We start from the raw sequence: 15,104 nt of genomic DNA, 5'->3' as shown, positions 1-15,104 counted from the left end.
GTTTTTTTAAATAAATAAATAAAACATACAGATGTTGGTCCTGGTCACAGAAAATTTATGTTCTTTTTCCCGCCTTAAAATTCATTTCAATTAAAAAATCATCTTGATGATGACTAGACAATTATTTGCAATTTACTTTTAGTCGTCACTTGTGTCAAGTCTTTGAGACAAATATTTTTTCAGTGACATAAATTTTTAATTGTTGAGTCAAAATTTCATATAAACATCAAAGTTATAAATTTAAAATTTTCAAAACCAAAAAATTTTAGAAGTGATTTTTTGTACAAAATTCCAGGAAAAAATTTTTTGACATTTCTTAACTGTCATCGCTAAATTAAAATTTGAATTAAAAAAAATTTCCCGCCACTTTTTAATCGTCACTAATTACTTGATTGATACCGCGTAAATCAAATAGCTCTACTGTATCGATAAATAATTATTGAAAGAAGAAACTTGTGGTTTGTGGTGAAAAAAATTGAATTGAGTTTAAGTCGAGGGCGCCACACATTAATTAGAACATTCACTGTCGCATCTTACTTTGCTTGACAATTATTATTATTTTCCATTCCACTCAGTATCCAGTGGGCTCTGTAACGGGTAACTGGTGGGCACTGGTAAGTTCGTAGTGCAAGTTAGCATTCGAATGTGATACATAAGTACATATATATATAAATACATATACACATATATATTCATCAAAGTTTTACCGTATTATTATATACATACATTTGCATCTTTCCACGTCAAGGCTACTACATCTTCATTCTTATATTATTACATCTTACATCTGATATATTTTTATCATATTACAATTAAAGTCTTACGGTAACATTATCAGTTAAAATTTTATCTTACAACTAAAATAAGTAAATTTAAAAGTTGAATTAAAAATGAATAATTATTGTACTTTAGTGCAATGAATATTTACATACTGATGTCTAGTTGATGTACATTACAATATTATTATCATTACAGTAATCTTTTATGAGTAAATAAGGTTATTAATTGTTATCACGGATTTCATAAGTCAAGAAAATATATATAAATCTAAGCACATTTATTGCCATTTATAAATATATATACAAATATCATAAACGTTAATTTGTCGTTTAGTTTTATACTTGACCTCGCAAACTTATATTTATTATTATTTTTACAATTACGGGCATGCGAGGATTTAAAAAAAAACGTCTTCAAGATTACGCTCTTTGATACTGAAATTTAAAAAAGTAAGTTTTTATTTTTTTTTAAATTTATCTTCAGTATTTAATTTTTATTTATTTTTCATTCAGCAGCAGCATAGATGAGGACTCAGTTGCATTTGAATTAAATTTATAACAAGTATTACTCCGTAAATAAAAATGGGTGAGATACTTGGATCTGCAAGTTTTTTGCATCTTGGTGACATTGTCAGCTTGTATGCTGAAGGAACAGTATCAGGATTTCTGTCAACATTGGGGTAGGAATTTAAATAATTCACTTTTTTTTATGATACTGAAAGTAGCATGAGTGTGAATGCAGCTGACAATTTTCAATTTTTTAATTTTGAAAAAAAAATGAATTAAATTTAAAAAATGTGCATTTATATAATTTGAAAATAAGTACGTGCATTTTTTTTATTTTCATATTTTGAATTGTTTAATTCGTTCATTTGTAATTAAAAATTTGTCTCATATCTGGTACACTTATAAAGTATCCGACACCTGATAATTTTATTGTTTTTAATTACCGGGTTAATTGTCATCAGAAAAATTTTTGAATTCTTTACATGGATTTTTAAAAATTAGTCTGCAAATATTTAATTAAAATAAATAAATAAATTTAAATTCCTGCTACTTCCAGCATCACTTGTTTATTTATTATATTTTTTTGAAAACAGAGTAGAGTAATTAAATATTTAAATTATTAAGTGAATAATGAGTATGAATTTAGCATTAAACTCATCCTCATATGAATAGAAAATCAATGAATATCTCAGGGTATACTTAACTTGGATTTATTTTTATACTCTGTGGTTTATGTTATAAAAATTAAATAGCTCATAGGGCAGATACGAATCGGTGCACATTGGGTTAATCAAGTGAAACGACGCACGTATGTCCGTACACAGAGTACAACTCAAGCAAATAGTTAAAGCTAATATAATAACAACGAGAGAGCGAGTTAAACGATTGGAAAAAAGGATAAATGATATACAGAGAGAGAGAGGTCTTTTTATAGAATTTATTCATCGGGGTTTTATTTGGTTTTCAAAATAAATACATCTATAAAATCACTATTTATTATATTTATTACTACGGCAATATTATTTTAGCTTTGCTGGATTTAATTTACTTTTTATTTACAGATTAGTTGATGATCGGTGTGTCGTTTGTCCTGAGGCAGGAGATTTAGTTAATCCGCCGAAGAAATTCCGAGGTAATTTATAAATAAGAATAATAAATTTATAATATTTAAATTAAACATATTTACTATTTAATTAGATTGCCTGTTCAAAATATGTCCTATGAATCGATATTCCGCTCAAAAGCAATTCTGGAAAGCGGCAAAGCAAAATGGAAGTTCTACAACGGATGCTGTTTTATTAAAAAGACTTCATCATGCCGCGGAAATCGAAAAAAAACAAAATGATACTGAGAACAAAAAACTATTAGGCTCAGTTGTGTCTTACGGCAACGTCGTCCAGGTCAGCAGTAAAAATATTTTATATTTTTTTATTAAATAAAATAATTTACGGATTATTTATGTATTTAAATTGGATAAACGTTACAGCTTCTCCACCTCAAATCCAATAAATACCTGACTGTGAATAAACGGCTGCCAGCGCTTTTGGAAAAAAATGCGATGCGTGTTTACTTGGACGCTAATGGGAACGAGGGCTCCTGGTTTTACATAATGCCGTTTTACAAATTAAGAAGCGACGGTGACAGCGTTGTTGTAGGCGATAAAGTCATAATGGAGCCTGTTAATTCCGGGAGACAGGGTCTTCATGTAGCAGCGAACTACGAGCTCAGCGATAATCCAGGTTGCAAGGAAGTCAACGTCGTTAATTCATCTACCTCCTGGAAAGTCACGTTGTTTATGGAGCACAAGGAAAACCAGGAGGAGATACTCAAAGGTGGCGACGTCGTCAGGCTTTTTCATGCCGAGCAAGAGAAATTCTTGACCATGGATGAGTACAAGAAAAAACATCACGTTTTCCTGAGAACAACTGGAAGAACGAGTGCTACTGCGGCGACCAGTAGCAAAGCGCTTTGGGAAGTGGAGGTATAACTCCTCGATGATTATTTTACTAAAATTTTTACCTGGACAATTATTTTAAATGTTTTCTGTCAGGTCGTGCAACACGATCCTTGTAGAGGCGGAGCCGGTCATTGGAATTCTTTGTTTCGGTTTAAACATCTTGCTACAGGTCAATACTTGGCCGCTGAAATTGATATTGATGAGCCTTTGGATACATCTAAAATTAAACGGGGTAGGTACCTGCGCTGTAAAATCAATAAATTATCATTTTAATGAGTATTCAATAATTTTATTTATTAATCAATTAAGTATTAACTATTGCAGATTTATCTGGAGCGGCATATAGACTAGTCTCCGTTCCCCACAGCAATGAAATTAGTTCACTATTTGAGCTGGACCCTACAACGCTGACAAGAGCTGACAGTTTGGTACCGCAATCCTCATTTGTAAGATTACATCATATTTGCACGAATACTTGGGTGCATTCAACTAGTGTACCTATCGACAAAGACGACGAAAAGCCAGTAATGTCAAAGGTAAGTAAGTTTTCATCTCAAAAATAGAAAATATTAAAATATTGATTCGATGTATAAAAAAAAAAAAAAAATATTTCAGGTAGGATGCGCTATAAATAAAGAGGATAAAGAGGCCTTTGCTTTAAGATCAGTATCTCCAGTGGAGGTTCGCGACCTTGATTTTGCGAACGACGCTTGCAAAGTCCTTGCATCAATTAGCGGTAAATTAGAACAGGGGACAATATCGCATAATGAAAGGAGAGCTGTCACAAGTTTACTCCAAGACATTGTTTACTTTATTGCCGGATTGGAAAACGAACAGAATAAATCAGAAGCACTTGATTTGATTGTCACAAATGCTGTGAGAGACAGACAGAAATTATTAAGAGAGCAATATATACTCGGGCAATTATTTAAGATACTCCAGGCTCCATTTTTGGAGTCCAATGAAGGCGAAGGTCCGTTTCTGCGGATAGAGGAACTAAATGACCCGCGGCATGCGCCTTACAAATATATATTTCGTCTGTGCTATCGAATACTCCGATTGTCACAGCAGGACTATCGAAAGAACCAGGAGTACATCGCTAAATTTTTCGCCTTCATGCAAAAACAAATCGGGTATGATATTTTAGCGGAAGACACAATCACCGCACTGCTGCACAATAACCGTAAGTTGCTGGAGAAACATATCACGGCTGCGGAGATAGAGACATTTGTTGGTCTAGTGAGAAAAAATATGAAAAATTGGGAGTCTAGATTTCTCGACTATCTGTCAGATTTATGCATATCTAATAAAAAAGCAATTGCGGTAACACAGGAATTAATTTGCAAGAGTGTTCTTAGTGATAAAAATAAAGATATTTTAATAGATACCAAAATGATAAAAACCCAAGTCGAGGTAGAGGAGAATATCGACGAAGAGCATGAAGATGAAAATGAAGATCAGCATCAGGATGAGACGAGCGAAATTACCCAGATAACGATATTAGAAGAATTTGAAATAATGCTTGTTTGGAATAATGGAAAACGCACAATGTCACTTAGCGAACTTTCAAGGGGCGCTAAAATAGGAAACCATGAGCATATTGCAATATTGGATTACTACAGACATCAATTAAATTTATTCAGCAATATGTGTCTGAACCGACAATACCTGGCTTTAAATAATCTATCGCCGCATTTAGATATTGATTTAATTTTAAAGTGCATGGAAGATGAAACGGTACCTTATGAACTACGCGCTTCCTTTTGTCGTCTCATGCTGCATTTGCATGTTGATCGAGACCCTCAGGAACCCGTAACTCCTGTTAAATATGCCCGCCTGTGGTCAGAAATTTCATCTAAAATCAGCATCAATGATTACGACACAAATAAAATGCCGGATGAAAATAAAGAGGCTGTCAGAGCGCGATTCAGTTCGACGATATTGTTTGTGGAAGATTATTTGTGCAATGTCGTCTCCAACGTCTGGTCATTTGCTGATCATGAACAGAATAAGCTCACATTTGAAGTAAGATTATTTTATTTTTAATTTTTATTATTAATTATATCAAATGTTTTTATTTTTGTTTGTCAGGTCGTTAAATTGGCGCGGGATCTGATATACTTCGGGTTCTATAGTTTTAGTGATTTATTGAGACTGACTAAGACTCTGCTCAATATACTCGATTGTGTATCCGATAAAGATTTCATCGATGGCAAAATATCGTCGGCTAGTGAAAGTGACAGTAAGTTGATATTTAAATTTATTAACTTTCAAAAAAAAGGGAGGGGAGGGAGGCTGAGAATACCCTAAATATTTCATTAATTATTTATTATTAGTATCATTAAAAATAAATCGATAAAAATTTGTTTAGCTGAATCATTGGATTCTAAAGATGAAGGTAATTTACTGATACTTTAGTAAAAAATTTTCCATGGACTCGAACTGAAAAAAATTAATTTAATTGCAATGTTAATTATCGGTTAAGAGGTCAATTGTTTTTTTACTAGCTGAAGGTGGTGTATTGAAATGTATAGGAGACATGGGAGCAGTAATGACAAGTCTAGCTCTTGGACCGGCGGGTCAATCGATGTCCGGAAGCTCGTCACCCAGATCAAGCCCCGCTGCAAAAAAAGAATACCCGCTTGTGATGGACACAAAGCTAAAAATAATTGAAATATTGCAGTTTATTCTTGACGTACGGCTTGACTATCGGATATCATGTCTGCTGAGTATCTTCAAAAAGGAGTTTGACGAGAACGAAAAAATGTCAAGCGATGTAAATTTAGAACAGAAGGGAATTGATTTGGAAGCTATTGGCACGCAAGCAGAGGGAATATTTGGTAGCAGGTAAGAGAGGAGTTATAGAAAAATACTAAATGATGCGGTAATTAATTGAATGTGGATAATTGTAGTGACGAATGCTTGGCATTAGACTTGGACGGACAAGGGGGACGAACATTCTTGAGAGTTCTGCTGCATTTAGCGATGCATGATTACCCTCCATTAGTCTCCGGAGCCCTTCACTTGCTATTCAGACATTTCAGTCAAAGACAAGAAGTTCTTCAAGCATTTAAACAAGTAAATAGTTTATAAACTTAAACTTTTAATTGACGTTTTTAACTTTTAATATATTTTCAGGTTCAGTTGTTGGTTTCTGACAGCGATGTTGAGTCTTATAAGCAAATTAAGGCTGATTTAGATGTTTTACGTCAGTCTGTTGAGAAATCCGAGCTCTGGGTTTATAAATCAAAGTCAATTGAAGAACATGGGGGTAAGAAAAAGAAGAATAATAACAAAGAAGATGAAGATGACGCCACGACCCCGCGTAAAATGCCACCGAAGTTGACTCACTTGGATAAAAGAGGGTCGGCTATTGATCTGGACGTGGGGCCGCCTCTTCATGCAGATCAAGCTGAAGAGTATCGTAAAATTCAGCAGATATTAATAAGAATGAATAAATTGTGCATCCAAACGTTTCCCGGGGGAATTGTGAAGCCTCGGAAACACGAGCAACGGCTTTTACGCAACGTCGGTGTCCACACAATAGTTTTAGATCTTCTTCAAGTTCCTTATGATTGCAAAGAAGACACGCGTATGAATGAACTAATGCGATTGGCGCATGAATTCTTACAAAATTTCTGTCTCGGCAATCAACAGAATCAAGTTCTTCTTCACAAACATCTTGACTTATTTTTAAATCCCGGTATACGGGAAGCTCAAACAGTCTGCAGTATTTTCCAAGACAACTCGACGCTCTGCAATGAAGTCAGTCCAAAAGTGATCCAACACTTTGTTCACTGCATTGAAACCCACGGCCGTCATGTCCAGTATTTAAAGTTTCTCCAAACAATCGTTAAAGCTGAAAATCAATTTATACGAAAGTGCCAGGAGATGGTGATGCAGGAGCTCGTTCAAGCCGGAGAAGACGTTCTGGTGTTCTACAATGACCGCGCATCCTTCAACTATTTTATCGAAATGATGAGGTCCGAGCGATATCGTATGGACGAAAGCAGTCCACTAAAATATCACGTCGAACTAGTAAAGCTGCTGGCTTGCTGTACAATGGGAAAAAATGTTAACACGGAAATAAAATGCCACAGTCTTCTTCCACTTGATGACATCGTCGCGATGGTGTCTCATCCCGACTGTCTTCCTGAGGTAAATAATTGTGTTTTTAATTTTATTGTTTTTTTCGCGGGATCGTATTTTAAATTATTTATTCACAGGTCAAAGAAGCGTACATTAATTTTTTGAACCACTGCTACATTGATACCGAGGTTGAGATGAAAGAAATTTACACATCAAATCACATGTGGTCTCTATTCGAGCGTTCATTTATCGTCGATATGGGAATAGTAGGAACTGCAACACACGACAGAAATCACGCGGACACGACACTGGAAAATTATGTACTGAATTGTCTGATGAATATCATCACGACTTTCTTCAGCAGTCCATTTTCAGATCAAAGTACCACCGTCCAGGTATATTATTTAGCTACTCTACACATAAATTTATTTAACACACAATAACCGCAGTACATAGAAATTATATTAATCGCCAGCGTATTGTAAATACACCGTGAATTATTATTATTTAAATGTAATATAATATTGAGTTAAAACATTAAAACGCTGCACACTATTCGCTTTGCATGCCAAATTATTATTGATAGGTTTTTACTTTATTTTTTTCCACTGTTACACTGGAGAATAAAAATTAAAATAATTATCACTGGGTATACAGAAGAAGGCCAATAATTTTTAATATTAATATCAAGACTCGTGGTGTGATTTTTAAAAAATATAAAAGCACAATCACAAATTTTATTATACATACGGTAAGAGACCCAGTACTTGATTAGGGAACTAGTACCCGATCACTCATGTATTTGTATATTTATATTTAATAAATATTACTAGATATCACAGGTCTGCGAAAAGTTCAAATTTACGAATTATTCGAATTTTCAAAATTTCTTAGCGAAATTGTAACTGCGTTATTTTTTTCAATTAAGGTTTTAATTTTTCTGAAATTAATTAATAAAATTTTAATACTTATGACAGTTCATTCACTGAATATTTTTAAAAAGTGTGGGGGGGGGGGGGTCTTTAAATAAAAATTGAATATTTGAAAACTTATCAGAATTTTCTTGATTTGAATCGAGTAATTTTTTCAAATTTTCAGTTACAAATAATTCGAAAATTATAATGATTTTATTCGAACACAAATCGTATACCCCTAGAAGATTTACAAATATATGAAGTGATCGAGTACGTTCCCTGATCAGATACTGGATCTCTCACTTTACACAATTAATTTTTATGTAAAAAAAAAAACTTTTGATGCTTTAACACATGAATCGATGGGGTGATTATCAAAAAGACTGGAGTGTGCTTGATAATAGCGGCGATTGCTGCATGTTTTCTGTGTTCTTGGCATGTATAAATTGGGTATTACAAACTATCAATATTATTTGACTCAACAACACTGACTCATTGGGTTTGATTGATTTTACTGGGTCTGTATGGTGTTGGGGTTTTGATTTACTAATAGAAACATCTGCACGAGGCGAGGCTCTTTTGGAATCTCAAGGAGTGTGACCATAATAACGACATTAATCCAATGGACTCTGTAAGTAATATAAGAGTCCAATTTAAGTTTATTGTTATTTATTTTTTTTGCTAACAGCATGTCGCTAATATTTTATTTGGAAAAACTCTTATTAATTCTAAATTACTAACATTTTTGGTATCATAAAAAAAAAAAAATTGTAAGGGTAAAAAGTAAATTAAACGTTGATATTAAAATCTAAAATCTGTGACTGTAAATAAATGTGCGATTCTTTTTTTTGTGCTGTGAGTAAAAAAATATTTTTTGATGACAGACGAGGCAGCCGATATTCGTGCAGTTATTGCACGCGGCATTCAAAGTGTCTCAGTGCGCTTGGTTGAATGCTGGTCAACGATTCAACGTTGAAAATTGTATAAGAACTTTATCAGAAGTTGGTAATTATCTTTAATTTATTTATTATTTACAATTTTAATTACTTGGCTTTAAATTTAAAATATTTTTAGCCAAAGGAAGAGGTATCGCGATACCAACTGACCTGGAGGGTCAGGTAGCGAACATGTTCAACAAAGCAGCAATGCTTAGCAGACAGACCACCAAGTGGCTGCAAGCTGTTAAGCAGCCTAAAGTAGAGCGGAGTCAAAGCCAGGTAATAAAATTATTTTTATTTACTTTGTATTCAAAGTTTTAAGTGACAAAAATTAAATCACGGGAACAGCTGATGCGGTTGGACCGGAGTATAATTGAAGGCCTTCAGGATATCGTGTCTCTCCTTGAAGAACAATTGAAACCTTTAGTTCAATCGGAGCTCTCGCTATTAGTGGACATTCTCTACCGCCCGGAATTGCTGTTTCCGGCGGGTAGCGAAGCGAGAAAAAGATGTGAAAGCGGCGGCTTTATTCAAAGGTATTAAAATTAATTAATTTTCCTCTAATGTTATTATTTGGTAAATTTAAAAATTAAATTTTCCAGGCTGATAAAGCATACTGAAAAACTGCTTGAAGAAAAAGAAGAAAAACTTTGCGTCAAAGTGTTGCGAACTCTCAGAGAAATGATGGCGATGGACCCGGAGTACGGTGAAAAGGTTAGCATGTAATTAGAGTTGATAATTAAATTTTTTGCACGGATTGCCGCTTGGGCTTACGTTAAATTTATAACTATCATGCGGCTACTGATAGCACATTAGCTAAAAAAGCGTTAAGTGAAAAGGGCCATAAATTAATTTTTTTAAACATGACAACAAAAATAAATTCACACTTAGCCATAGGATTAATTATTATTTTATTATTATTATCAGCTGAATATCACAATTGCATAATTTATTAGACGATTTAAAAATTTTTTTAAAATACAAGTACACGAGATTTATGTTGGTGAGTAATTGTGCGTAGAATAGAACTGTAGATTTAAGTATTTTCATGCTGCAAAGGAATATCTGGACGTCTTGGAGCAAGTGTCCGATGCCAAGAAAGCTAACGAATTGTCTAATGAAACAGATTTAAACGAACAGTTTCTCGCGCAGCAAATGACACAGCAGCAGCGGGTAAAATTTAATTGCATAGATAAATGTTTGTAGAAAAAAAAGCATGTAATTAGATAAAAGGTATATACTAAACCTTCTGTTAATTATGTGGATCCCGTTTAATTACTATTTATTAACTAGTTATGCATGATATAGTGCGCCGTCGCTCTTTCATCTCTTAAGCTTTTTATTTTATATCATTAATATCATTTATTTTATTATTATTATTTACTCTACGCAATTTGCTGTCTCGTTATTTTATTTCACATCAGACTCCAGCTATTTTTATTTATTTAAATTTTTTTTATAAACTTTCCGTCGTAATTAAAGTTTATATTTTTTTATACTTTACTGCTGTCCATTTTTCCACAGGGCGACGCGTTGAGAAGCAATCTGCTGATTCGGTATTTCGGGAAAGCGTTTATACAGAAAATGGAAAATGTCGACATAAATGCGTCGCTGACGTCCCCGATAACCCACGGCCCAGGTGCCAAGATATTGAGCCGCGCCGGCCGCACACTTCATGAGGTCCAGAGTCACTTGGACCGCGAGGGAGCGTCTGATCTTGTAGTTGAATTAGTTATAAAAAGTGTCCACTCACCTAGTATATTTGTCGAGGCTGTTGAATTAGGAATAGCTCTTCTGGAAGGCGGTAACCCCATAATTCAGAAGAGTATTTATAATAAATTAATGGGGGACGATTTATCCCAGTCATTTTTCAAAGTGTTTCATGACAAGATGAAAGACTCACAGCAGGAAATAAAATCAACTGTCAGCGTCAATACATCGGACATGGCAGTAAAAGCACACGAGGACAAAGACCAGAATAGAGAAGTTGAAAAAATATCAAAAAAACGCATGTCAGGCAAATCAAATGGAATAGTAATCACTGATGAAATAAGAGAAGAATTAAATAACGCGGGTGTCAGCACAGTTCAGGCTTACGCGAATGTTCGAACGATTGCTTCTGGAGACGACGTTTCAAATAATCTAGCTCTTGGATTTTCACTGGAGGATATGCTGGCCGACAAGTTGGAACGTCATAGGAGTGGGATTAATGTCAATAATGAGCACGAGGAGGGTCTGCTCAATGCCAAAGTATTAGTAATGCAGCCGATATTGAGATTTCTTCAATTGCTCTGCGAAAATCACAACCGCGATCTGCAAAATTTCCTACGTTACCAAAACAACAAAACGAATTACAATCTTGTATCAGAAACTTTGATGTTTCTGGATTGTATTTGCGGGTCGACGACCGGCGGACTTGGTCTGCTGGGTCTTTATATTAATGAGCACAATGTCGCGTTAATTAATCAAACTCTTGAAACTCTTACGGAATATTGCCAAGGTCCGTGTCACGATAATCAAAATTGTATAGCGACTCATGAATCAAACGGTTTAGATATAATAACTGCGTTAATATTAAACGATATTAATCCATTAGGTAAAACGAGAATGGATTTAATATTAGAGCTTAAGAATAATGCTAGTAAATTATTGCTCGCGATAATGGAGAGTCGGGGTGATAGCGAAAATGCTGAAAGAATACTCTACAATATGAATCCGAAGCAACTGGTGGATGTTGCGTGTCGTGCTTTTCATCAAGATACCCTGGACGATGACAATGATCTTGACGACACGTCAAATAGCGGTGACGAGGGCGTTGCTCCTAAAGAAGTAGGTCACAATATTTATATTCTCTGTCACCAATTAGCTCAGCACAATAAAGAATTAGCCTCGATGCTGCGTCCATCTGAATCCATTAACGCTGATGAAAAAATAAACAAAGCACTTCAGTACTACGTAACTCATACAGCGCAAATTGAAATTGTGAGACATGACAGAACACTTGAACAAATAGTATTTCCAATTCCAGAAATATGTGAATTAATAACAAACGACACTAAATTAAGAGTTCTACACACTGCCGAGAGAGATGACCAGGGTTCGAAAGTATCGGACTTTTTCGAACGAACCGAAGATATGTTCAATGAAATGAAGTGGCAAAAAAAACTACGTGGCCAGCCAATGCTCTTCTGGATGAGCAGCTACATGTCGCTGTGGAGTAACATATTGTTCAATTGTGCGGTACTGATAAATCTCATTGTCGCGTTCTTCTATCCGTTTGTCGACGCAGTGCCCACACTTATAATCCCGCACTTGTCGAGCTTAATTTGGGCGGCAATGCTCGCGTCGGGGACTATCGTAGTCACGTTACCACGGGAGTCGGGGATAAGGACTCTCGTTGCATCGACAATACTCAGACTAATATTTTCCATAGGTCCGGAGCCGACACTATGGCTGCTGGGATTTCTGACCATAGTACTGAAGATAGTCCACATGATCAGTATCATCGGTAATCAAGGAACGTTAACTAAAAGTCCCGAGCAAATAATAACAGACGTCGAACTTTGGTACCACACATCTTATCTGTTCTTTTGCTTACTCGGAATATTCATGCATCCGTTTTTCTACTCGGTGCTGCTCTTTGACGTAGTTTACCGTGAAGAAACGCTTTTAAATGTGATACGATCAGTCACCAGAAACGGGAGATCCATTATTTTAACAGCCGTACTCGCGTTGATTCTCGTCTACATGTTTTCGATAATAGGTTTCATGTTTTTCAAGGACGATTTCCTTGTAAGCGTAGACGATGAGATCGTATCAGCTCGGACGACCGACAGCAGCCCTATCGAAGCATGTGACGCAAAGGAATTTGAAAACTGTCAGTCTGGAGCGGATGGCATATCAAGTTACGCTAAAAAAGATAACGATAAACATAAACCCGCTGAAATAGTTAACGTCGGTGGTGAAATGAAAGAACGGGCATGCGACTCGCTGGTCATGTGTATCGTAACAACAATGAATCAGGGATTGAGAAATGGCGGAGGAATCGGTGATATATTGCGCGCTCCTTCCAGCACTGAGCCATTATTTGTAGCACGTGTTGTTTATGATCTGCTATTCTTCTTCATTGTTATTATTATCGTGTTAAATCTTATTTTTGGTGTCATCATTGATACCTTCGCGGATCTCAGATCAGAGAAGCAGCAGAAAGAATTAATTCTGAAGAATACGTGTTTTATTTGCGGTCTCAATCGATCTGCTTTTGATAATAAAACAGTTTCATTTGAAGAGCACATAAAACATGAACACAACATGTGGCATTATTTGTACTTTATTGTTCTTGTGAAGGTCAAAGATCCCACCGAATTTACGGGACCAGAATCTTACGTCTACGCCATGGTCAAGGTACTTATTTAATTATTATTATTATTTTTTATTATTACTGTGGAATAAATTTTGATCCACTTGATTATAAATATGAATTTATGTAGGACCGTAATCTTGAATGGTTTCCGCGATTGAGAGCAAAGTCACTTGCAGCCGATGAAGGTGAAGGTGAACAAGTCGAACTACGTAGTTTACAATCTCAGCTCGAGTCAACTCAGCAGCTTGTTAAATGTCTGTCTCAGCAACTTACTGAGCTTCGTGATCAGGTAATTTATTATTATTATCTTTATCAATCGATTTAAAAAAATAACCCGCTATGAATGCCCGGAAATCATAAGGGCGCGTAAAAAAATTCAAATTTTTTGGTATTTTTAATTTAAAAAATTAAATTTTTTCGCGCCCTTATGCTTTACGCTTATGGAGTCTGGGATAATGAGACCTATAGCGGGACATTTAAAAATTTACTACTTGTATACTGCTGACTTAACTGTCCCATGATTGGTCTCGTTACCCCATAGTGCGACAAAATGATTGATTGATCAATTTGTTTACTTTTAAAAAATAGATGACGGAACAACGTAAGCAAAAGCAGCGATTAGGTCTTTTAAATTCGGCATCAGCGTACATCCATGGCACCCCTTCTTAAACTAACAACAGTGCAATCGCATTCTTTTTAGAATATTTTTTATTTACAATCTTATAGAAATAAATATATATATATATATACATAAATGTATTTAAAATCAATATCCTGGAGATATTTTTTATAGGAGCCGGTGCGCGCGTAATAATTCAAAACTAATAGTAATAAATAATTAATAGAGTGAAAAATCTAGATAAATATTACGCGTGCCGGCTAATTATTTAATTATCGTATTTCAATTGAACTTTCATATCACCCGTAATTATTATAGATACCATATATTAATATTTAATTACGCATTCAGTGTACGTTGACGTTAAATCTTATCATTAATTATAGTTACGTATAAAAAAGTGAAGTCAGTAAGCAGATAATAATAATGCATTTTATTTTTTAAATAAATCTATATATTAGTTTTCTTCTATTTCATAAAGTAAAAAAAAAATTCTTTGGCATTTATACAGTACCTCTTAATAATTGCACATTCTAATAACTAATACATTCTATGCAATAATTTTATTTAGTATAATAATAATTAATTAATTAATTGAAGAAAATAAAATTATGAAAAAAATATTTGAGTAATTTTTAGAATTAATAATTGATAATCATATCGGGAAGACATCAGTCTGCATTGTTTTTGCTGAATGTATCAAATGCCTACAATATTTTTTCGTAGATTATTAATATTTACTGGCCAATTTCTTACTGCTGTTGCCTACTAAAATTATTTTCTACGGTTTTATTGCCTACGCTAATATAAAATATATAATTTAATTGCGGCCAAAAATTATTGCAATGTTCTATTGCCTACTTAAAAATATTTCATGATGTTCAATTGATTACTATTTAATTGTGAACCCAAATCAAAGAAATATCTAATTATTGTCG

General features: G+C 34.4%; 1 protein-coding gene across 4 annotated transcripts; it reads left to right on the top strand.

Annotated features, from left to right (window-relative positions):
* The first annotated feature begins 855 nt into the window (after positions 1-855).
* LOC130667091 (inositol 1,4,5-trisphosphate receptor) lies at positions 856-14,348 on the top strand. Of its 4 annotated transcripts, XM_057468524.1 has the most exons (22): positions 856-1,229; positions 1,293-1,459; positions 2,348-2,418; positions 2,484-2,686; positions 2,773-3,267; positions 3,337-3,475; positions 3,568-3,779; positions 3,859-5,268; positions 5,335-5,485; positions 5,615-5,641; positions 5,751-6,090; positions 6,156-6,321; positions 6,382-7,401; positions 7,470-7,727; positions 9,131-9,251; positions 9,321-9,463; positions 9,533-9,720; positions 9,787-9,898; positions 10,244-10,357; positions 10,709-13,588; positions 13,675-13,836; positions 14,136-14,348. In XM_057468524.1, exons 2-22 carry the CDS (start codon positions 1,362-1,364, stop codon positions 14,214-14,216), a joined length of 8,391 nt encoding a protein of 2,796 aa, XP_057324507.1. In that variant the 5' UTR covers positions 856-1,229; positions 1,293-1,361; the 3' UTR covers positions 14,217-14,348. The 4 variants fall into 4 exon arrangements, with proteins under 4 accessions (XP_057324507.1, XP_057324510.1, XP_057324508.1 ...); XM_057468527.1 differs by lacking the exons at positions 5,615-5,641; positions 10,244-10,357 and adding an exon at positions 8,800-8,877; XM_057468525.1 differs by lacking the exon at positions 10,244-10,357 and having other exon boundaries at positions 857-1,229.
* Positions 14,349-15,104: the final 756 nt, after the last annotated feature.

Source organism: Microplitis mediator, chromosome 4 (genome assembly GCF_029852145.1).
Source record: "Microplitis mediator isolate UGA2020A chromosome 4, iyMicMedi2.1, whole genome shotgun sequence".
Lineage (NCBI taxonomy): Eukaryota > Metazoa > Arthropoda > Insecta > Hymenoptera > Braconidae > Microplitis > Microplitis mediator.
This window is presented reverse-complemented; position numbering and strand designations above follow the sequence as displayed.

What these genes read in the sequence shown, in the direction of transcription:
- LOC130667091 (XM_057468524.1), top strand. Translation starts at nt 1,362, where the DNA reads ATGGGTGAGATACTTGGATCTGCAAGTTTTTTGCATCTTGGTGACATT. An exon ending in GGATTTCTGTCAACATTGGG is followed by an intron (nt 1,460 to 2,347) that starts GTAGGAATTTAA and finishes TTTTATTTACAG; the next exon opens with ATTAGTTGATGATCGGTGTG. An exon ending in TACATCTAAAATTAAACGGG is followed by an intron (nt 3,476 to 3,567) that starts GTAGGTACCTGC and finishes TAACTATTGCAG; the next exon opens with ATTTATCTGGAGCGGCATAT.